We start from the raw sequence: 25,695 nt of genomic DNA, 5'->3' as shown, positions 1-25,695 counted from the left end.
TTGAGAGTTGTGGGTTTGTTCTGAGAACTCTCTGGGAACATGATTGGGTAACTGAGCTATCGAAAGATGGCGCACTGAGCACTTTTATTAAGAGCCAGCAGCTACCTTCACCGCTGGAGCCCCGTGACGCCTTATTCGGCGGCCGTACAAACGCCATTCAATTGTACCGTGTAGCTGGCCCTGGTGAGAAAATACATTACTACGACTTCACTAGTCTGTATCCATTTGTGAACAAGGTGAAGTTGTACCCTGTGGGCCACCCTACAATTGTATACAGGAACTTTAAACCTCTCAAAGAGTACTTTGGAATCATTAAGTGTCAGATTCACCCTCCGCGGAAACTTTACTTTCCGGTGCTCCCTTATAGAGTCGACGGTAAGCTAATGTTCCCCCTATGCCGTACCTGCGCTGAAAGTAAACAGCTTAGCGAATGTCGGCATAGTGATGAGCAGAGGCTGCTGGAAGGGACGTGGTGTACCATTGAGGTGCAGACGGCCCTAGAGAAAGGGTATCGGCTTGGTAAAATCCTGGAAGTCTGGCACTTTCCAAATACAACAACACAGCTCTTTTCTGAGTACATAAACTTGTTTCTTAGAGACAAGCAGGAGGCCTCGGGGTATCCAGAATGGTGTGTCGATGAGCCCTCAAAGAAAAAGTATATCGCTGATTACAAAGCTCGCGAGGGTATTAAACTGAGACCTGCGTTCATTAAGGTTAACCCCGCCCGCCGGCAGTTAGCTAAGCTCTGTCTCAACTCCTTGTGGGGAAAGTTCGCACAGCGGACCAATTTGTCAAACACATCCATCGTCACAGATCCGGATGAGCTTTTTAAGTACATATTCACACCTGTTTATGACGTATCCAGTTGTGAATTTATTGACGACGAGACGGCCGTTCTATGCTGGAAATACGCCAAAGAGTACCCCACAACGTGTAACAATATAAACATCTTTATAGCCTGCTTCACAACCGCTCATGCCAGGTTAGAGCTTTACAGGTTGTTGGACCAGCTTCAGGAACGGTGTTTGTACCATGACACAGACTCTGTTATCTTTGTGAGTAAAGAGGGTGATGAAGATCCTCCGCTGGGTGATTATCTAGGGGATTTGACCAGCGAGCTCGAAAAGGGGGAGTATATACAGGAATTTACCTCATCAGGCCCTAAGACGTACAGTTATAAGACCTCAAGCAACAAGGTTTGCATGAAAGTCAAAGGTATCACTTTAAACGTCAACAATACGATTAAAATAAACTTTGACAGTCTGAAGGGCCTGGTGCACGAATACTCTGCATCGAGCGATCACAAAAATAGCAAAGCCATTGTTGTAAACCATCCGAGCATAGTCAGGTCCAAGAAAAAATGGGAAATTACAACACAGCCTATGTTTAAAACCTTAAGAGTAGTGTTTGACAAACGGGTCCTCACAACGGACTACAAAACACTGCCTTACGGTTACTAAAAGCCATTAGAGGTTTGAACATCGCCCAGATATGGACACCAGACTGCAGCACCCATTCTCCTGCGTTTTAGCGGGGCCCTCCAATAGCGGTAAAAGTTTTTTTATAAAGAAACTGTTAGAAAACGCTCCCGGTGTTTTATCTCAGACCCCTAACAACATCGTGTGGCTTTATTCATGCTGGCAGGATCTTTACACTGAGCTCACCCTAAAATTTCCCCACATTCGATTTATAGAGGGTATCCCCGATAATCTCAACGACGATGACTTGCTACCAAAACACCTTGTAAACATGGTCGTGGTGGATGACCTCATGCGTGAAGGAGGGGACCACCCCGAGCTTGAGCGGGCTTTTACGCAATATTCACACCACCGCAATCTGAGCATATGCTATATAGTGCAGAACCTGTTTTACAAGGGCAAGAGCAGCCGGTCCATAACTCTCAACGCCTCATACCTGGTCTTATTTAAAAACCCTAGAGACAAACTTCAAATCTCAATTATAGCTAAACAAATGTACCCCGGCAACACCCAGTTTTTCATGGATGCCTTTAACGATGCTACAGCAAAACCCCACGGCTACTTACTGGTGGATTTGAAACCCAACACTTTTGAAGACTACAGACTACGATCCGGCATAATACCCCCGGACTTCCCAGTCGCCTACACGCCTAAAACAGTGTCCAAAAACTATAAAAAGAACAAGTAAAAAGCTGCTTATAACATTTACACTCTAAACCTTGTAATATAAGGTCCCCACAATGTCGGCTCGGTTACGACGTAATTTAGGACTTCTAAAAATGTTGATCACGGCCAGCCCCGCGAGAAGAAAAGCCATCCTCTGCGCTGCCACGGATGATTTAGTGGCCGCCATTTCAGAAATAGCCCTAAACACCCTAAAAGGTAATGTCCCTATATCAACGCGCCAGTTCCGGGTTCTGAAGAAGAAACGCCACATTATTAAGAAGCTCAGCAATAAGAGGGCTTCACTCCTTTCCAAAAGAAAACTGTTCAAACAGTCAGGAGGCTTTATAGGGTCGTTGTTAGGTATAGCTATACCCCTAATCACAGGGCTACTGTCGCGATCCTGATGGAGCACGCCCACAAAATGTACCTCGTGCCCCCGGCAACAGGTGGAACATCTGTCCCCTTCTAACACGGACGTCTGGGACATACGCAAAAACGAAACACATCGTCTCGATGCGGAAATCAAAGCCATTTTGAACCGGACTGATTTAAAACCCCACGACAAGGCAGGGCTTTACTCAGGAGCCCTTCAAAACTTTCTACAATACTACAAGCAACTCACCTCTGAAAAAACCAAACTGACGCTGTACACCCCAGATGCTGAACAGCCGCCTGGACCCTCTACGCAGGCTCATGACATAGGGCCCACACCCACAACTGATGCCTTTGTCTTAGACCTTTTAAAAAATATCAGTCAGAAATATAGAGGGGCTGCGCAAATGTTACTCAGTAAAATGAGTACTACTAAAGATTTGACCACTTGGAACGCCCGGGGTGAATTCGTTTACAAAGGGCAGCCGGTTGCTGGTTCCCATATGTATGATCTGGTCCGGGGTCTCACACACGGTAAAACCCTAACAACACGAGAAGCTCCTAGAGGCTGGGAACAGTTCCTAAATGCAGCTGCGGAACTCAACATTCCCTCCACGATCATCGGAAATGCCGAGAATCGCCGTAAGCTTGAAAGTTTAAAAGACCCGGCCCCCGCTATTTTTACAAGGAGCCCCGCTATATCGACATCGCCTTTCTTTCCACAACTAACACCCGCTCGGGACCGTGCTGATCTTCCTATGGGGCCTAAAAAGAGACTATTCAAAATGAACACATGGCTACCGATCTAATTTTGCACACATGTACAGTTTTTTTTGTTAAAAGTTTTTACGGTTCGAAAAAATGTGCTTCATTTTATATGTTTAACCATGTAAATGTTCGTGTTGAAACATGCTTGTAATAAACACTTTTAAATTTTCAGCCGGAGTATGCCATCTTTTTATTTATGAATGGTTTGAAAATGTACACAGTACGGATTAAAAAAAAAATGCCTAGGATGAAAGCTTGTTTAAGATGTTTTTTATTTTAGACACTCACAAGTACAAATAACAGCTTTACAAGACCTTACACTTTTGACAGAGACCCGAGTCTGTTTTAACAACGTGTGACATTGTCCTGTAGTTTTCATTCACATATTTCATAACAACATCATCGTTGTTTACTAAATCATCTGAGTATAGATTTAAAAAATTTCTAAACGTTATACCTTCAGACATTTTACTAATAAAGTATATACAATGTTCCCCACATGTGATGGCCATAGGATCCTGTACCCGCAGTTTATTATACACAACAGTGGGTGATGCTTTTTTTACATATTTGAATATCGGCTTTGTATAAATACTATGCTTAGGGAATTCAGCTAAACTATCAAACACTATAACCTTGTCCACATCCAGAAACAGTGCCGCCCAATGTGCCCCACCCTTGTAATGGGGATCGGTGTTAAAGACGAGGGTACGGGGCCTTTCCGGACCTATCTTTTCAGGTAGTCCATCGCTAGGGTATACCCCTAGAAAGTATTTCTTAGCATATTTATGTATACTTAAGAAGTCACGTATCTCAGTAGTGTCCATTTTATATATTTTTTTAAAAAATAAAAAAAAAAATTTTTAATTTTTATTTTACACTTTTTCAATGGTAGTCAAACATAAGCTGACGGGCGTGGTTGATCTGAATAACACTGTCGAATACAGAGAACACAACCATGTTCACATTGGCCGCCAGTGCCTGTGTAAAACGTATTTCCGCTTTTAGATTTCCGTTTTTGATCAGGTTGTAATGGTCGCCATCTTCCATGTCCGGCGTCAGGTCGAACGCAAACAGCGTGTAGCCTGCAGCATACCCTTCCCTTGAAACAACTACTCCTGAGTCCCGCAGCTGTTTCCCCGTTATCGAGACCAGTCCTAGATATTCCCGGACAAAATTTGATGTTCCAAAATTCGGCGTGAAAGGTTTTGCGGGGATCACAGCACCCTCGTGAACCAGAGCGGCATAGTTGATATCATAGTGTTTGAAGTTGAAAGGGTTTGAGTTGTAGGCGCCACTAAAAGCGGTATTGTCCACAAACCCTATGATGATGAGTTTCGGTAACTGCCCCAGAAATAGATTCTGCTGCTGCGTTAATCGGGTTCCGGCGGGGATGCTGAATATCTTCAGAGCAACTCTTTCAATGGCATACTTGGCGTTCGATAATTGTAAAGCTTCAGCATGGGCTAGTCTGACACTTGGGGACACTTTCACTCTCTTTACAAACAGGCTCGCTGACAATATAACCAGTTTATACTGCTCTGCATCACCGCTGATGAGACAGAAAGAGTCCTTGTTACGATTGAGTTTGATCTTAAGATCAATACCGTTGACTAACAGTTTGTCTTGGAAGAAAAGGTCTGAATGTACGCGCCCCAGGAGGTCAAACTGCCTACTGCCGGCGACGAAGCTGGCTCTTTTTTTAAAACCCTCGTTGTCTCCGTCCAAAGCTGTGTTCTCCAAATGCGCTTCGGTATCTCGGTAGAAGAGCCCCGCTGAAAGATGTGTGTCCAGCGCATCACGACTATAATTTAGAATACTCTCTATGTAGGCCCTGTAGGCATACATGTTATCACTCTGTGTGACGAGGCGATCGCCTAGGTTAATGTCCACTTGATTAAACATTGTTGCGATGGGATAGGCTATAGGGGCCACTCTAGCATCATCCTCGATGTTGTCACCGTTCGCTTTGGTTATTTTACAGACGAGGTGCAGGAGAGTATTGTTGAGATCAAGGTACATATCCGTGGATCCCGACACATAAAACTCTATCGGTGCAAGGGGTGTCAGAGCGGCCATCGGCGACACTTCCATGAAAAAACTGTTTTCAATGCTTGTCTGTGTGGGTTTGAGAGAAAACAGATCTAACTCAGATTTGGCGCATTCACCCGATGCACAGTGTACGAAGGCCATGATCGATGTTTTAAAAAATATTCGCACTAGAACGAGTTCTCTTCTTCTTGGTTGATCTCTTCCGTCTTATGACTCTTCTTTTGTGAGGGCCTTTTGAAGTAGTCCGGCGCTTCTTATAGGGCCTTGGCGGTCCCCTACGCAGCGATGCCCTTCGCTTCCTTTTAACAAAACCATGCGCTTTATACAGCAACCCCGCTCCTTCTTGGGGCTGTCTATTCATGCGCTCTGCTACCGCAGACGTTACACTGCCCACAACGTCCTGGGCTATGTTTGTAGCTGCCGCTTTAACATGAGGTTTTGCAATTTCGAACCCTCTTCTCAAAAAGGGCATGGCACATCTAAACATGCTCCGGAAGAAACCCCCCAATCCCGCCCCATACATAACCGGAGCCCCTTGAAAGTAGGGTTGGGGACCGCCATACCCGGCCTGAACTCTATAATAGTCCCTGTACATCGAGGGATCCCCGTAGGTTTTCATGGTGACCATTGCAGCTGTCTAATAGTCACCTTCGCGCCGTGGCCTTAAATGAAGCTTAACAATAACTTTCCCGTATTTAAAGGCGACCGGCTCCGACTGATCGTTGTACACCATGATGGTTATAGTGTCAAAATGGTTTTTAGAAATTGCAACATAGTCGAGTTTGTGATGTTGTATATTAACCATTGCGTTATTTTCACCCTGCACCGGGACCCACCTCAACAAAGGGGAATAACTATCCCCGACCCTCTGCGGCTCTACAATGTCGCTATAAACGTAGAGTGTATAAAAACCGCCGTTAATATCGGGGCATGTAGGGTCTGGATCCATCTGCCTTTGGTGATGCTGTACGGTCCCTAAAACCCTTTGTAATTTACCACTACATTTAAACACTGTACTGAACTCTGGGGCTTTAAGAACCACCTTTCTTCTAACGTGATCCAATACCAGATATATATTCGCATACGCTTCAGTGCTGGCTATAGACTTGTTGATGGCATCGACCACCGTTGCGACGGTAGGGTAATAGCCGTGCGGGAAAGACAAGTTATAGGTCAGTGCATCCTGAGGTCGCTTTATATGAAATTTAACATCGGCCTTTGTAAAGGTATTCCAAGTTCTAGGGTACTGTATTTCCGTTAGTGCCACCTCCCACGGGCCTTTCAAATCCACTGGCTTTGCAAGTTTCACTGTATAACTCGAAATCTGATTGTCTGGGAACATGTCCTTCGAAGCGTTGGATGGCAGCGTGATATAAAAAGGGGAGTTCTCCATCATAGCGTTTACAGCTATACCTCACACACCGTGCAACGAGCTGGCCAGAACCCAACTGTTAAATTTCTCGGGCCACCCGCGCCATTTGACCAACGCCTGTCGCCGGGCTCCGCTCCCTTTTCTTTTCAGAACCTTTTCAACCCTGTACACCCTGTTCGGGTCGTAGGGCACCTCTTGTAACTCTTCTGTGTAAAAGACACCCGATACCTCTTCCCCAGCGTAGTCCTTTAACCTGTAAATATATACCCCTTCTTTAAGCTGCACACTTTCCACTATGAATATCTCATCGCTGAATGTTTGTTGGTAGCCTTTGGTGAAGACCCCCTTCAACTTTGAAACCCTGACATGAGCCCCTTCTTTTAAATCCGGTTTCTTGACCTTCTGTGTGAGACGCCCACCGTACACCGTTCTCCACACCGTTAACGAATTATCCCTTGTTACCTTAACAGGGGCCATTTTGATTGTCCTGTGGTAGGTGGCGTTATAAACATCTATAAAAGCCTTTAGAACATCCACGTATCTGTAGGTGTTGTTGGCGGTGAAATATCGCCACATCTTTGACTTTAAAGTACGGTTAAAACGCTCTACAACAGCAGCCTTTACCTCTGTGTGCGTTACAAAATGTTGAACAGCGTGCAGGTCTAATAATTTTTGGAAATGTTTGTTTAAAAATTCCTTTCCGGCGTCTGTTTGTAGTTTCTGGGGCACACGCCCACTAGCGAAGATGTCTTTAAAAGCAGCTGTAACGCTGGTACCACTTTTATCGTTTAACGCCTCTGCATAGGCGTATTTGGACAAGACGTCTATGACGGTTAATATATACATGGCGCCATCGTTATGTTTTGCTAGATCTTGAAGACTGATTATGTCGGCCTGCCACTGATAATCGAGCTGTGCGTTAACAACGGTGGCCCGCTCTCTTAAAGCGCCTCCTGGCAGGTTTGTGCAGCGAATAAGCCTCTTCCCCAGCTAACCAAGTCTTCACACTGGCACGTTTTACAGATTCATTTTCAGCTCGAGCCCTTCTAAATAGAGCTTCGGAGCCTCCGAAACTTCCAACCCCCTGTTTATCGTAATAAAGCTTCCTTAAATCAGCATCCGTCATGCTGTCTCACATCAACACCCCGAAATGAAAGACACCTGTTTTGTGTAAGGTCATTTTATTAAACATAAAAAACATACATGTGCGGCTGGGGTATACAATCAACGTGTATTTGACATTTTGTGCTACATAGCTTATAAATGTCAAAACCCGGATCCAATGTGGCCTTTTTTACAAACGTATACATAGTACAACATCCACTACACATGTTACTCAGAGCATGTTCCTTTACAAACCCTAAGCGACACAAACTTTGATATTTTTATGGCTATACTCTCAATAGCTCTAGACATGACTTCCCGTTCCCCACGTCTATAACTCTGAACGCTCAGGATACTGATATAATTCAACAGTTCATACAGTTCTAGATAGGACAATGCAGAACCTTTATTTGTGAGATAATCTACAGTCATGTTCTCCAAAGCCTCATGCACCCCCGTCTCAGGTGAAAGTCTTAACTTGCGCTTGTGGTCTTTGTCCAAGGCCCAGCATTTAACAGATGCGTTTAGCCGGCCATTGATACACCACTTGGCGATACACTCATGGCAGTTACATTGCAACAAGGCCGAAGGTTCCGAAATGTTCAGACATCGCAGAGTCACAGGCTGTATTTCAGCTATTCTTTCTTTAACCAGCACAAAAATCAATCTCCCGATACAGATGTAGCCCGGTTGTAACTCATAGACATCTTGCACCTCGATACCCAGAATCCCCTCCTAAAAGTGAGTAAGTATGGAGCGTTAAGTAACATATTAATGGTCTACTTTTTTTTTTTTTTTTTTTATTTATTTATTTTTTATTTATTTCTTTATTTATTTATTTAAAACAGTTTTCGAGGGGCTAAAGACAACATTCTTCTGTTTTTATAATAAATGTCACACATTCGTCTTTCTATAACCCGTTCTACCATACGTTTGTCAAAGGGGGGACACATCCCGTGCATGCGGTCGAGTTTTGAGCATGGCTCTGCAGCGTATCGGATCTCAAGGACAGCCGCAGCCAAGACCTTCATCATGTCACAGTGGACACTTTTCTTCACAGCAGACAGCCCATACACAACCCTTAACAGCTTATATACCCGATAAGTGTCTATCCGGTTACAAACGTGACGAATTGTTCTTGCAGTGTATGCATCGTATAGACATTCGTGAGCCTCCTGTTGAGGGTCATTAATTTTATGCCCGTAGCAAAGGTCATAATAATCCCTTTTAACACACGCGTTCACAACGGCAGCTGCAAAGCCTTTAACCGGCCATATGGTGTCACAGGGGACGCCCGGAGCTTCCTTTTCAAGATCGTGGCTAGTGTAGGTGCAAACACATTTCTTACGAGGCTCTTTGTTCTGGCTTGTAATACTTTCAGACTGTCTGGAACAGCATAAGCAGAAAAAATTTACGGTGTTAACCTTTGGAGCTGACCCTTCTAGAGGCTCTCTTTCTTCTGTTATGTTCTAGGGTTCAAACAGAAAGCACAAGACACATTATTAGTTAAAAGTATGACATTAGAGTATACAGGCATAAAAAAATAAAATAAAAAATGTCTTTACTAACCTCAGCATTCGCTTCACACTCAGCGGCTCCTCTGAAATCTTGGGAGTCGCAGAGGTCCATTGGGACAGAAACAGCGCCTGAACTCACACCTGATGGTTGTAAAATAAAGGCCTCTGCCTCGGGGTCCTCCTGGAAGCCCATGTCTTCATAGACGGGCGAATTCGGGGGTGGTACACATTCTTCAACTTCAATGTCAACGACGTTAGATGCCCCGCTTAATCCATCTTTCGAGACATCGCTGTCACTGCCGGCCCCCTTAATAGGGGATATCAAGGGCGACACATCCTTGAGGTCAAGCTTTTCAAGCCGATGGCAAAGTTCCTCTTGAAAACCTGTAACATCGGTATCCCGGGTGTCTGGGACACCCTGTTGTGCATTCTCATCCATCGTACGAGGGGCGAGGGTCCGGTAATATCTACCAATAGTGTTCAGGGCCCCTGAGGAGACGGCTTTTCTGGCGATCGGATTGTATCTCTTCATAGCGCCTTGGCAAACTGATTCAGCCCTGGTTTGCGGTTTGACAGCCGGTTCTAACCAGCTCCTTATATGCAACATTTCAAAAAAAAAAAAAGGGTGGCTCTACCAGCCAACACCACGTGTTCACAAACCACGTGACACCCCCATGCACGTCACTTCCGGGGAGGGCTTTCTGGGACACCGGAAGTCCCAGCCACCGGATATGACGTCATTTCCGGGGCGGGACAACTGTCACTTTTAATATGGTGATTAAAGGTATCCCTTCCTACTACTAACGCCTCTGCCTTGTTAAATAGCTGGAGTTTGAATAAAATATTTCTTTAAGTGTGCTTATTATTTTTCAAGTGTTTGATACCTTCTCATGCGGGACTCCTTCCCCTTCTCGAGCTAGAATAGTTCAGTGCATCAGCTAATTCATACCTGTGCACGCAGTCAAGCAAGCCAGTTAAGTGTTCCATGCTTTCACCCATCAATTGGGGGCCACCTTAAGTTGAGAGTGTATTCAGTCTTCTACTGGAGATATTGGCTAGGATTCATAACACTGTTTATACAACCACTTGTAATGTACTGCGGGAAATTCAGGAGTAAGGTACGCCTACTCACAGAAACATTATATTGCATTGGGTCCAGTGTTCGACAGTGTGTGAGAGCACAGCATAGGGTTCTGTAATCGTGTTTCTTAGGGCCACATGTGGCAAACTCCGAGATTGCGACTCGGAAATTGCGAGTCTGTCCGACTCGCAATTTCCGAGTCGCAATCTCGGATGCAGAACGGTTTCTCAGACACCGTCTGCGACTCGCTATGGGGTCGCAAAGACCCACCTCATCAATATTAATGAGGTGGGTCGCATTTTGCGACCCCATAGCGAGTCCCTGCGCTCACAGGAAAGGTGGCCTACTGAAGTCAGCAGACCTCCATGTCTGTGACTGCTTTTGAAATAAAGCATTTTTTTTTCCTTCATTTTGCAGCCCGTTTTCCTTAAAGGAAAACGAGTTGCAAAATGAAAAAAATACCGAAACCATTTGGTTTCGTTTCTTCAGTGTATCTCTGAAAAAACATTCTGGGCAACATTCACAAAGGGGAAGGGGTCCCTTGGGGACCCCTTCCCTTTTGCGAATGAGTTACCACCAGTGTGACACTGGTGGTAACTGCGAGTTGCTTTGCGACCGCATTCGCGGTCACAAAGCAATTCTGAATTGCGATGCGCGTCGCAAATAGGAAGGGAACACCCCTTCCTATTTGTGAGTCGCATTCACAAATTGCGGGTCGGTATCGACTCGCAATTTGCGAATGTGCATCGCGTTAGGCCGTTTGCATGGTGCAAACTGCGATTTTCACAGGTTGCACCATGCAAATGGCTTCCTACATCTGGCCCTTAATGCTTTACAGTCTACTGACACAACTGAATGTTGAATGTGCTACATAAAGAAAATAGGTACAATAGTAGAAGTAACAGTAATGTAATATTAGTAGCAATATTAATTAAAAAATACTTGTTTTTAGATAGTGGTGATAGAGTGTCATGTCACTTATATGTTCTTAATGAAATGTTAATCTGTAACCCCAGAACGACTGCTTACATCACTTATACATGATTTATGGATATTATTTCACATCTTATTTTTCATATTGTTTTATGTTTAGAATCATGTATTTTGATTAACTTTTGTTAGGGTAGGTGCATTTTAAGCTAGGTACCTTATTTTATGTTTGAAATAAATGTATTTTTTTGCTTGTTGTGCATAACACCTGTTTCGTGCACTAGCCTCACCATGTTAGCTTATAGTCTGAAGGTCACAGACTAGCAATTAGATAGTTTGGACAGTGGCTGCAGCACATGCACAGGATAGGAAAATTAGGCGATTAATACTCCTTTGTGAAATATCATGAAGGCCGACACCAAGTATGGAGAGAACACTGGGTTTTGATTGATTTTTACCCGGTGGGAATGTGAAGAATGTATCACATGGATGGAATATATTTTTTAATTGTGTGACGCTTTTTGTGAGTAATATAGCGTGAGAAGACAGCATTTTTACTCCCTTTCAGAGGTACACCTAGGGCGCAGTCTTAGAGTGACGGTCTAGTTGCCTCTCGTTCCTTACCCATTTAATGGAGACAGCTGCACAACATTGAGAACTAAAGTTCACAGCCAAGTGTGTGCTACTCCTGACTCTGCATTAATTAGATTTTCTAATATTGGGCCTTTAACGTGTGCCAGTCGGTGGACTTCTTACCTGCATTTATTCACTGGGCTGTTTTTGCCTGGAAAGTATAGCCCAACAGGATGGGACTGCGCAATGGGCTGCCATTTTTACTCCTCTTCAGAAGCATGTCTAGGGAGATAGCTGTGCAACCGTGACAACTAAAGGCTCTAGCCAAGTGTGTGCTACTCTTGACGTTGCATTAATTTGATATTTGATTATCGGGCATTTAATTTGCGCTACTGCACCTCTCAAACTTTTCATTGGGGGAAAAGGTTTTGGGGCACTTCTTACTTGCACTTGTGTATTGTGCTGTTGTTGCCTGGAAATTAGAGCGCGTAGGGACACGTGTAGAGCACCATCATGCATTTTGGAATGACGGTGTAGTTGCCCTCCCTTGTTACCCATCTAATGACCACAACTGCGCGACCATGAGAACAAAAGGTCCCAGCCAAGTGTATGCTACTCCTGGCCCTGCATTAATTTGATTTTTAACTATGGTGTTTTTAACTTGCACTTCTACATCTCTTTAACTTTTCATGGGGGTAAAAGTTTCAGGACACTTTTTGCTTGCATTTGTTTGTTGGGCTGTTTTTGGTTGGGATGTGTAGCGCAAGGGGATGCCATTTTTACTTTGACTCCTCTTCAGAGGCATGCCTAGGGCACTATGTTGGAGTGATGGTCTAGTTGCCGCTCATTTGTTACCCATTTAATGGCGACAGCTTCGCAACCCTGAGAACTAAAGGCCCCAGCCACGTGTGTGCTACACCTGATCCTGCAATTCTTTGATTTTTGATTATTGTACTTTTAACTTGCAATGCTGCACCTCTTAAACGTTTCTTCAGGTGAAAATATTTCAGGGCACTTATTACCTGTACTTGCTTGTTGGGTTGTTTTTGCCTGGAAAGTATAGTGCTAAGAGACACAATTTTTACCTCTCTTCAGAGTCATGCCTAGGGCATCATCTTGGAATGACAGTCTAGTTGGTACTCACTCTTTACCCATTTAATGGAGACGGTTGCGTGCCTACACAGCAGGTGCGCTGCTGGCGCACTGAAGGCATACAAAAGGCAACCCCATCTGTGCCCATCTATGCTCCGTCCGTGCTCAGTACCAGATATGCTGTCCTTTTGATCTTAGAGGCAGACCATCTTTGTAGAATAACACACACCAAGTAGCAGTTGCTTGATATTGAGAGGGAGTGAGGGAAGAGAAAGAACTCACCAAGGTTAAGCAATTTGCAGAATGGTGGCCTGCAGTGACAAACCCAGGGATTAAGACAGAAAAGATCCATCATATTAGTATGTTCATTAGTGAGGTCTACATTAAGGCCAATGGATCTGTAACCACTCTGACCAACAAGGGAACGCCAAGCACCCTTCCTCGACATAACATCCGATGTGCCCTGATAAACGCGCATTTGGCAGTGTGCCATGCCTTGAACTATGCAAGCTGCTGCGTATGGGAACTCTTGCAGTCCTGTGTGTCACAGAGACGTGGTTCATGGAGTCATGTGATCCTGCACTAGCAAACATTTGTCCAGCCGGTTATAATATCACGTAAAGAGTGAGGCCTAATCAACAGGGAGGTGGCATAGAGATCGCAGCAGAGGAACAGTTTACAATTTGTGAATGGGATTTACTGACAATCATGGCAGAGAACCCTACCATCTCCTACAACGTCACTCTTTTTAATGGCTTACTATGTTTTCATCCTTCGGGCCCTGACAATGCTTTCATCAATCATTTTGTGGACCTGTTTTATCTGCCTCTGTGACCTATAACAACTTAGTAGTGCTGGGCAACTTTAATCTCCCAGAAGCGGCCAGGCTATTGGATGCGATGTCAGCTTTTGGGGTGGACTTGTTAGTTTCTGGTCCCACTCATATCAAGGGCAAACACTAGGTTTGATTTTTGGGGCAGTAGAGCATATCTATTATGAAGAAGGCATCCCACAAGTATGGATGGACCACTTATTAATCCCTTTCCAGGTCCTCTCACAACAACTTAATTCAGAGAAAGGAAACAATGTGGGGCGATAGAAGGTATCACAGAATAAATATTGCTCTTCGTCAAAATTAAACACCTCTGAGCTGTAAAGAGCTCTGTCATACATGTCACCTAGGAAAAATACAGGAAATAATGTACTGGTGTTGGTAGGCTATGATAATGATGTAAACTGTGTGCAATTGGCAGTGGATACGGTTTTACCAGAAAAACATCAGGTATAAGGCTGGGCTACTCCTTCTGCACCTTAGTAAACCAACACCCTTGAAAAATCCAAACTAGGATGCAAGAAACTGGAACAGGTGTGGTGAGTTGAATATGCTGACTCAGCAAGACTAACCCTGATATTCGAAGCGAGGAACATAAACAACTGATAATATGTGAAATGAGGGCATTTTATACCCCTAGAACCCTGAATTCAGTCAATTCTGCCAAGGAAATGTCCATATCATGAAAAAACTTTTTGGTTCCTAGGTGTGTACCTCTTACTATCTTACACACACAAGAGCTCACTGATACGCTGACAAACTTTTCTGAGAACAAGATAAGGGCAATTCTTGATGACCTCAAGCCAGACAGGAATACTACCCAGTCCAAACCTCTGATACTCACTCTGGATGTAGAAATAGGGACTGAGCAGAAAACCTCCCTTTCCACCACCTCTAATCAGGCTGTGATTCTAGCTCACTAGGCCCCCATGTTGGAAACAAAGTTTTGAAATTTAGGTCCCTACTAGATCCCCTGCCCCCATCTTAGTGTCAGAATTTGAGTCGCACTCTTGGTACCCCATTGAGGAAGGTGTGTAATAGATTGCCGGCCTACTGGCAGGTCCTTGAGGCTTGGAAAATGGCCTTAATTGTCCCTCTATTAAAAACTACCTATACTGATCCTTCAGTTCCCTCCAACTACTGTCTTATATCATTACTTTCGTTTGTGTTAAGAATTTAGAAAAACACATGAATGGATTGTTAATGGAGAGACTGGCACAGAGTCATATGCAGGACATCATTCAGCTACACATTTCTCCACTCCACAACATTGAAACAGCTGCGCTGTTGGTGGTGGATACCATTCGAATGCTGTTGAATTTTGTTGAACCATCTGCGCGGGTTCTCTTTGATCTGTCAGCAGCATTCACCTTAGTGTTCTGCTGGACAGGCTAAAATAAGTCGGGATTAAAGACTTTAGATGTGCTCTCCTTTCTTGGAAATATGCACATATGGTAAAACAAAGAAAAGATGTGGCTTTCTTAGACCTTCGAGCTTCATTTAACCTTTTACCCAACGATAATCTATGGAAAGTTTTGGTTGAAAGGAATTTGATTAATCTCAGCAAGGCTCCATGATAGGAAGAATGCTCAAGTCCGCAGGGGTAGCAAAGGTATGCTGACAGTGTGCGTCAGGAGTGCGTCCTTGTTCCCGCCTTGTTTACCCTGCACAAAAATGTGGCGGATGAACACGAGTTGTCAAAATAATTCACTCATCTTACATAGCAAGAAGGTTCCTATCCTTCTTTTTGCAGATGATTATCTTCTCATTTCCAAAACTGCTATGGTGCTCCAGGTCTTAATCAACAAGTTTATGAGGTTTTGCAAATCCAGAAGCCTTGAGCTGTATACGACAAAAAACAAATATATGGTATTTGGAACCAATGTAGGCAGGAACTGCACAGTAAGGGATGGCTACTAACTCTTGGAAACAGTTCATACCTTTGTTTATTTAGTGGTCAATTATCAGATAAATTTAATTGGGAATCCTAAACTTAAGAAAGCTCATTCTTAATTCACTATAGATCGAAAGCAATTCTTCGACTACACAAACGGTTTCCCTCTTGATACCCCCGCACTTGCAGTATACCACGCTAAAGCGCAGAGTGCTGTACTTTGTGGAGCTGAAGCATTGGAATATGTTGATGCCCAGCAGTTGGCCATAGCAGAAAACAATTTTGCAAGATCGCGTGTTTCACTCTGGTTACTGCTCCCCTCACCCCTCTTTCTTGATGTGGATATTAACAGAATTTCGAATTTGGCATCACTGAAGCCCATAGTCTACTCTGTATGCCTTTGGTCTACTCTGGAACTAAATAAATAAAGGGACTATCTAGGGGAATTAGTGAATATGAATAATGCCATGCAGGTTCCCTGGTGCAAATTTGTATCTTGCTGTTTCAAAAAGCTAGTTCCCCAAAGACTATGGAACGACCCTATAAATGTTTGGAAAGCAGAGGTTGGTGGTCTAAAGTCCCAATGCTGGGCTTTTGTTTACGATCATTATGTTGGGAGTGGGTCAAAAGGGCAATTAACAAATCACTTCCTTAAGTTCAAGATCACCTCGTGTTTCGAACTGTTCAAAGATATGATTACAGCATTACTAGAAAAGAGCCTGTATGTTCGCTTCTGGCTTGGTAACCTTCCACTGACGTAGTTCACAAGTAGAAGGCAGAACGACCAGACTCCTAATCTATGACCATTTTGTAGTTTGGTTCCCGAGACAGAGAAGCACATTCTGTTCTTCTGCCCAGAACCCCTCGATCCTCACCGGCACTAGATACAACTAGTGTGCTTGAATTTTGGGATGACCGGCTATCTGGTGTCCCTGGGGACTCTGAAAAGCGACACCTCAACTTTCACCGTGTTTGCGGTAAGCCGCCTTTTGACAAATGTATGGTACAAACTTGTGAAGTTTTTACCTCGTTTAACAACATGAACAGTGGAACTGTTCGTATATAACGTCATTTATGTACTGTTTATGTTTAGATTGTTGCATCTAAAATTGTTATCTACACCATGTATATTTTGCACTTTCTGAAATTGCACTGGCAGTTTGTCAAACTTATTGCACTTACGTGACTTTGCACATTAGTAGCCCTGGAATGGCTCCTCTTTTTCGACTTTCTGATCAGCTTTTTCAAATATATATTGCTTAATTTTATGATGAAGAATGTCTATGAGCAGACTCCTTTTGTGCCATTGGTATTAATAGTCTATTTAAAAAAAAATCAAAACATCCTCTACGAATCTATGGTATTTTACAATGTGATACATATGTATTTTTTATCTCTGTATTCTTTTGTAGTTATCATAACAAAAAAAAGTACTTTTTTTATTGGCTTGAAATCCCAACATTCACTAGTGCAATGCAATTTGAAGGGAATCTAAGATCGATAGAAACCCAACCCCCTAATTCTTTATTAAGTAATCAGTGGATAGGAAGTTTCTTAAGAGCAACAGAGGCCTTATCTTTGGAAGCACTGCTGTGCAAGCAGTGAATGAACAATATTGAGTGAAAGAGGAACTACAGCGCCATAAACCTCTGGGGTTAGGAAGTGCTGTATAAATTCAACCCATTAATGACATCATTTGGTCCACTGTAAGCACAGTTAAACACAACTAATGCATATAAAATATGCAGTTAACCCAGCAGGAGTCCCAACAGTAGGATTTGCAGATATTAAACCACAGGGTTCTATTGTTGAATCCACATGGGATAACTACTGCCACAAACCACTGAGAACACTGGGCTTTGTGGTGTATAGGTCTTTGGGTTCATCCAGTAGTGGTGGTCATGTTACCCACACAAGTAGGTGTTATCAGGGAATTATCCTCAGCATCAATGAAAGAAAACGTGGAAGGAGATATTGGGCCAGATATAAGGAGCACTTTTGCATTTACAAAAGGTCCGATTTGCCGAATCCGGACATTTTGAAACCTCAAAAAGGCTTTTTGTAATGTATGAAATGCAAATTGTAATTCAGTAACATGTTACCGAATTGCAATTTAAGTATGCAACCAAATACCAAATCAATATTTGGAAGGGATGGGTTTAGGGCGTCTCTTCCAAATCCCAATTTGGAATGAGATGTATTAATGTTTTGTGACTGAACGCAGGTGGTAAACATTAACATTTTAATGACTACACAAATGTAGTGGTAACACGTTCGCAAATGGGAAGGGACCCCCAAGGACTCCTTCCTCACTGTGAATGTTGATAACAAATATTTTATGAGTAGGTAAGGGGTCCCAAGGATCACTCCCCTGGATCACTGCCTACTCTTAAAAATGTAACTTAAATGTTTATTTTTTTTAAATAAATCCCTTTTCCTTTAAGGGAAAATGGATTACATTAAAAAAAAAAAAAAATACTTTATTTGAAAACAGTTGCAGATATGGTGGTTTGCTGACCACAGCATGCCGCCATCCATGTGATGGCTGCGATTCATAGTGGGTCACAATCTGCAACCTACCTTATGAATATTCATAGACTAGGTCCAATTGCGACCCACTACAAATTGGGATTTCGTGAATCATCCTATTAGTGCCCAAGTTGATTCGCAAAATGAATTCAATAAAATTTGATGCACAATTTGCAACTAGTTTTACATTGTGCATTCTTAGTATATCTTGCCCTTAGTTCATTTATGAAGATTAGAATTTGCAAATTGGAGAGAATCAGAATTTGAAAGGTTTTTGAAATAGAAAGTGGTTGTAGGCCAAAGCTTGCCCCACATCCTTACAGACACCTACATGGAAGCGTCCTTGACCTCTCTGTCCTTTACCAGGATGCAAGAGCTTGACACACTGGGAAAAAAAGTAGAGTTAATGGGTAGATAGTATACTTGGCTGCCCTCTGGACCTAATAAGAGCAAGGGAATGAGCAGGATGGGAAAAGAAGGGGTGAGGAAACAGCTGCCTGAACATAGAAGGATTTGGTTGCTGGACAAGGCGACAGTCCAAATACAACCCAGACTCCTACAAACACCTAATATGTCTGTCATCATGCCTTCCACTTCCATGACCGAGGATATAGCTCTTCTGAGCAATACCTAAAGACATACCTAAAACAGTACAGCAAAACACGAGAAGCACAGCTCCGAAAACAATATGGAATTAATAAAGGTGGGGTCCCACTCAAGTTGCTCAGCTAACAAACTTGGAAACATCTAACACAGCAGAACTTTCCTGAATCCACAGAGTCTGCAGGAAACAGGCGTCTTCAGTACTTTGAAGCTTTAGTCCTCTAGGTCTCTCTGTAGGTAATGCACATCACATGGCGATGACAGGCCTGCCCGGACCTATGTGGCCAGATAGACAGTTAATAATAATACATAACTTGAAAAATAGAACTATCACATAATGGAATTTCAATATATGGTGAGGAAGCAATTTCTGCAAACATAAAATGTTCACCAGGGGCATTGCTTGCCACATAAAGGTGGACATAAGTACCTCCTAGAAGTAAACGCAGGTAAGGTTTCCTTTCGGAAACTAAGCTACCGCCATCTTGTGCCCTCCCGTAGAAGCCCCCGCCTGGAATGCCAGCAAATAGTCATGTGCTGAGGGGTATCCACAACTGAATGGGCTCGGCTATGTTTGTATGTAAGAACGGGTTTCATAGAAAGTAAAGCCAGCTAGTTACAAAGTAAAAGGGCACTGGACAAGATGGAGCCAAGTCACATTGTTGATGGCCATAATCTGAGAGGGGGCTATTAGGAAGAAAGGGAGTTGAACAAATAAGGAATTATTGGTTTATGCATAAAATTATGCACGATCAAGATCCTCATAGGTGTGACACCTAACTACACTGTTTAACAGAGGCCATCACCATTAGAATAAGAGAAATGTAACAAAACAAGCCTCAACATTTGAGAGGAAAATTGCAGGGTCAGATTAGGGTGAGGCAAAAAAGAATGAGACAATATATGAAATGCGTGCCATCAAGTGGGGAATTACCTGGTCCTACGCTAAAGAACATCACAGAAAAATGTGTACAATTGCAAAGTGCACAAATGTTTTACTATAGTACATTAGACAAGCGAACCATGCCCTAGCATGTGCATGGGTCCGAGGTTTGTGGGCAGTTGACTTTACAGACAAAAGGCTGTTGTTGTACAGGTTGTGGGTCTGGAAGGAAAACCTGAGTGACAGTGAGTAGAATCATTTGTCACAGGTTTGATGCTTCTTTTGCATTATTTCCAGGTAAAGAATGAGGAAGGAGGGCACAGGCAGGTCAATTCCAAACACACACGATTGAGCACTGAGATGCTGGCTGTAGTGTATTAGGTGGTCCACCCTATTTGAGACACACATTCTCACACGGATTTTCCCTACACGGATTTGCCATGCGAGGTGTCTCTGTGCATTAAAAACCATCAAGGACGTCCATTCACTGGAAGAAACTTCCCTGTGCTTCAAGGCCTTTACTATTTTGTTACACAGAAAATCCTCTTTCTGAGGGTTTGTTTCCTTGAATTAAAGACAATTCTAAAAGAAGCTGCCATTCCATGACAGAGTGCCTGGCACTGGATTTTAGACGAAAGTGCTCCAGTCTTATTAGAGAGATTGGTTTTGGAAAAAATTCCTTACCAACATAGTAGGAAACTCTCTAAATGGTGGAGCGGGCCTCCACTGGGCGGGTGAAGATGCCACCCCGGTTATTTGACAACCAACCTCTACCTCAGGCAGCCGCTAGTTTCCTCTGGAGTACGCAATGAAAAAAATGTTCTGAGTAGCAGAGAGAGATAGACTAGTACTGCAAGTAATTATTCCGCTCTGAGTTTCATGTTACCAGAACTAGAGATAAAAAACAATATGATAACTGAAGTAACCACTACAGTTACTTCAAAAAGTAATCAAACATGGTCAGATTACATGCTTAGCTTCTTTGTTCCAGTTACTCATAGGTTTGTGGTAAGGCACCTCTCCAGGTGTAAGCTGAGCTCTCTGCTCAGCCCCACTTCCGCCTGAAGCTCCGGTTCTCCCAGTCAAAAAACACTACCCCATGAAATACACTGCGCGGGAGCAGGGAGCGCACATGCTCACAAGATGGAACACAGGATACAGTTCCCTCTGCCACTCATCACATTCACACATGCTGAAGTCTTCATTAATGTGTATTTTTGTAAAGACCACACGGCAGCTGTCTGCGTCTTTTTATTTTGTTTGTATCCGTTTTCGGTTCGGAGTATGTCATCCCCGTTTATGTTTAGCTTTTGGTCCTCTTGCCGCTCCTCACCTGCTACCCTGACACCTGTGGAAGTCGTCAGTGCGTGCCAAGAACCCGGAAGACCCCGGTGGCTCACGCGGCCAGGCTCGCGCTGGTAGGATGCAAAGGTCAAGAGGGAGTGTGAACAGTGTCATCTTCCAACTAATTATGTGATAGCTCCAATCACGCCCTGGTTGTGATTATAAAGAGAAGGGAAATGTATACGATGTACTGAACATTCCTGCTGCAAGTATGACTTCTCATAGGTGCAGTAGGACGCATTAACTACGTATATTCCGCTACGCTGGCTCACAACAAATCCACTTTAGCTTGGTACTCACTTCAACGCAATCCCTATATAAATACTATTACAATATCAAACATCTTCACAGTAAGAATGTTTGCAGAGCTAGGAGTCACCCAGCGCCTGCACCCATGCATTTAGACCACGAGCCTGCCTCCAGAGCCTGGACCCCTTAACGATGGGCATCTAGCTTCTTGTACTCTGTACTATAATTGTGGCCTTTTGGAATTTATTGTTCAAACAGAGCATTCCTAAATTGGCTGTCAGCAACTGGCGTCCCGGGTGAGTCATGTAATCGGTGACCAACCACTTTTTTTAAATTTCAATCCTTTTAATTTTATTTTTTTCCTCAAATTTGACATTCAATGTGAAGCGAAATCGACCACCCAGTCATGTAAATTGAGACTGCCCCTGCTTGCTAACCTAAAACTATGAACAGAATAAAGCATTTTTAACACATGCTATAAAACGATAATATACCACTTTAATTTTGTTATGTGTTTTCTGGTGCAACAAGCACTGCAGGCTATTCGAGCATAAGAGAACTGTAAACATATACCAAGGGCAAGGAGAGCGCTCTAGCTGTTCACCCAGCAGAAGAGTCTTCCAGAGTGGCAGTTTATTTATATATTTACTTATATTATATGACCGGCATGGTATTTAGAGAAGTAATACCACACAAAAGGACAAGGGCAGTCCATAGCATGAAATGCAGATAGGGTGAGGAACATTACCAAAGTGGATTATTGAGGCATTGTACAAATATGCTGCTGTGTGAGGTGAACTGTGAAAAGCAAGTACAACATATAGACAAGTTATATGGTATAATTTCACAAAAAAAACATTAACAACTTGATCACTAGTTCTAGGATGTACAAAGCATCTCCTTGTGGAACCCCTTGCCCCAATCTTGTCACCTAATGGCTGCTTGAATGGAATTCAAGGAATGCCTGTAAACTCAATGCACGGTATCAGCACTTCCATAAAGGCATAAAAAACGTGAATGTTTGGGGTTGTTAAATGTGGGCTAGCGGTTGTTTTCAGAATGTTCTGTGAGCATCTCTTTTAATCTTAAATATCAGAGTAGGGTAGATGTCAGTGCCAGGGCGTGGAACCAGAATATTGTTCTGAGAATATTGTGTGACATGAATATTATGTACTTACTATTGGCTTCAAGAATATTGTTCAATTTGAGTTAATAATAGAAAATCTACACCCATCTGGATTATGTTTTTGTAAATAATGTTTTGGACACAATATTTATCTCACACAATATTTTAGTAATGTTATTCTGGGCTAAAAGCATTGCCACTGGTTCCTGAATTGCTCTGACACGGCAAAGTTAGCAATAGCATGGTCCTGGTTAGAGTATGAAAGCAGGGAGAGAGTTTTGAAGCTAAGCAGAGTGCTCTGATCAGGTGCCGCTCATTTTATAGGCAATTCTTGGCATCATGGAATGCACATGACACAGTCCAGACACAGTGGTGACACACAAATCAGGGATACATCACAAAGTTGATGCAGTATCCTGAAAGTGGCCATCAGAAAACTATGAACCTTTTACCTTTGGACTGGTGGCTGGCTTTGGCGAAAAAACATTAGGACTTGTAGGCCCCACAAACATGTTTCCAAAGACAAAATCAGTCATGAGGCGGAAGAGCGCCTCAGGCCATCAGCCAAAAGATATTTGTTTTACCTGGAGACTCTTATCCTGTTCCCTTACTCTAAAGGATAGTGCTGAGTCTCTCTGTCTCTTTCTCTCTCTCGCTGTCTCTCTCTCTCAAGGAGGGAAGGTGCTGAGAGGTCTTTGTGGTTTGCTGCTTATCTTGTATAAAGCTGGTCTGCAGCGATAACGCTCTCATCTTGGGATCTTTTTTATCCTCAGGTACAAGGTCCACATCTTTCCTCTGTAATAGAACATTGAGCTCAGACTAAAGAAAAATGGTAAACTAATATTGTGACACAAAAGTGCTGCTCATATCCAGATTAGTGGCAGCTGACTGGAGGATGACCAGCAACTGGTCTTGTACAGTCTCAGGTATTGAAAGTTCAGAGGGAGACAACTAAATTCAGGTCCCTGTTTCCTGTTGCATACTGCAGTTCAGTGGTAATCAACAGTCCATAGTGCTTTCAAAACTAATGGTGATGGCCGGCTTCCCATAATACTTGGTAGGAGTGCATTTTCACTCCAGCAATTTCGTAGCCAAGAAGAGGCTACTGCTGTGGCTGAGGTTCCTTTGCCCACGCTGTACAAAGAATGCAGGGTAACGCAGCACACTTTATTATTACATGTGAGAGCAATTGACTATGCCCTTGCCCAGTTCTTTTTTGCACTAGTCAGTTTGTGCAGGTCACAGGCTCTTCTGCTTGAATACCCGCAAACAAGTAGAGCAAGGAAAAAGATCCCTTCTCCATTTAACTAGGAGTGTGTTGATCCAAACCAGACACACAACAAGCTGCAACGATTAACTGTGCAGGGAGGAGGCAGTGGTGTGAGGCAGAGCAGGCTTGTGCATGCCGTGAGAGGACATTGCACAGCACCCACCTGAACCTCCCACATTCTAGAGTCCATACCCAGATAGGCACCAGGATCATGCTATGCACATGTCACTCTCACTGGAGTTGAAGGGAAGAATTCTACTCATGAGAGACTGCCTAAGCTTAATAGATAGATCCAGTATGCTGTTTCTCCTCCAACTGCTGTTTCCAATGCCTGTGGCCTGTGCATGGAGACAGCAGACACCTATAATAAAGTGTGAACCTTCCCACCCTTGATGGAAGAGTTCAGAATTCCACTGGATGATAAACATGGTAACCTCATGGTGGAGCATCTGTCAGGAGACACAAAACACAAGAATCCTGAGAAAGAAGCACACTGATTTAAGCAGAGGCAATAAAATCATCCAGAAACAAACAAATACAATTCTTTTGCTCTCCATGCCCCCCCAGTTTGGACCCAGCCATATGCAAATCAGTCTTGACCTTGTTCCCCATCATCCATGCATTGTTTTGAAAAAAAATTCTCTATGCTGCGTCTTCCAGCATGTTCCGTTACTCTGAGACTGCTTTGTTTTATACACAAAACATTGACTCTCATTTGATGAATATTTGTATTGGAGAGTGCTTGATTTGTAAAAGAGTAAGTGCCAGGGCGCAAAGTTTTGCTCAAAGCCCACGGCAAACATCTGGTTTGCCAAATACCAGGGCTGCATAGTCTTGGTTCAGCTTCATGCCTCTTTAATCCACCAGCAGCCACTACCTCCCCTTTGGCTTACTCTTGCATTTTGTGTTCCTGCTTTTCTCCCTTTGTGGTCTTTCACGTTCTCCCTCTTTCCCTTTTATAATTTTCTCACTTTCTCTTTGGATCACTCTGGGTCAATGTCTGATGCATTAAAATAAGTGCAGATCTCCAAAAATGAGTGCGGGTGGGCCCCACCTGCAACAACAAGCTCAAATTAAGCACTGGTAATGGGCCAAGCCTTCTAAGCTGCTGAGTCCCTGGAAAGGCAATATCATTGAATTCAATGTAATCTAACATTATCAAGACATTTGGGCCGATTTACAAATAAAAAATAACAAATATGTCCAAAGATTTACATCTCTGCCTAAGTGTACTTTTATGTTTGGTTTCAATTCACAAGCATTCCCAGATTTATACCAAGAAAGATGCTCCAAGTGCAGGTTTCCAGGCATAGTACTGCAACATCTCCCATGTGCTCCTATTCTCCCTCTGAGGACATTTACAAAGAGTACATTTAACCACAGGTGAAATGGAGTCCACTTTGAAAATTCACGTTTTTTTCTTCATTTGTTTTTCCACAGGCAACATTTTTTCCTGGTGGATAATGCCCTTTCACTACATCCCTGCGGAATCTGGGGATGATCTTTTCCACTTCTCATCTTGGAAGGAAAGCTACTTCATCTCTCGACTGGAGTAAATTTCCAACCATGTTTTGTCGAGGGAAGGGATTGCATAGGAGTTTGTGAATGTCCACAAACATACATTGCTGTGGGTGTTCACAAACTTACAAGGCAAATCACGCGTTGTACAACCCCTACTTGCCATTGCCTGGCATTTAGTACTGCAGATTTCACCTCACTCATGGTGAAGAAATACAGATTAGGATATCCATTTACACCTGCCGGGAATCCTTTTGTGTATTCCCAGGAGACCCGAATGGAGGTATTTTTGTCTTTTCATGTACTTTACACCTGAAAATACCTTTATGAATTGGTCCCATTATTTATTTTATATCATAAACTAATTAAAACAGCAGATGTTGCTGGAATAGAGTGTGGAAACAAAAATCAATTTCTCAAGCATGGTGTGGAAACTCAACCA

At 43.2% G+C, this 25,695-nt stretch overlaps 1 protein-coding gene across 1 annotated transcript in view; it reads left to right on the top strand.

The window, feature by feature from the left end:
* Nucleotides 1-25,291, top strand: part of LOC138297023 (uncharacterized) — a 29,993-nt gene extending 4,702 nt beyond the window's left edge. The window contains exon 5 of the mRNA XM_069236541.1: nt 25,176-25,291. Within this exon, the coding sequence (XP_069092642.1) occupies nt 25,176-25,291 (116 nt within the window). The remainder of the gene's footprint in view (nt 1-25,175) is intronic.
* Nucleotides 25,292-25,695: the final 404 nt, after the last annotated feature.

Source organism: Pleurodeles waltl, chromosome 5 (genome assembly GCF_031143425.1).
Source record: "Pleurodeles waltl isolate 20211129_DDA chromosome 5, aPleWal1.hap1.20221129, whole genome shotgun sequence".
NCBI lineage: Eukaryota > Metazoa > Chordata > Amphibia > Caudata > Salamandridae > Pleurodeles > Pleurodeles waltl.
Note: the sequence above shows the minus strand (reverse complement) of the source record. Positions and strands in the feature narration are given on the sequence as shown.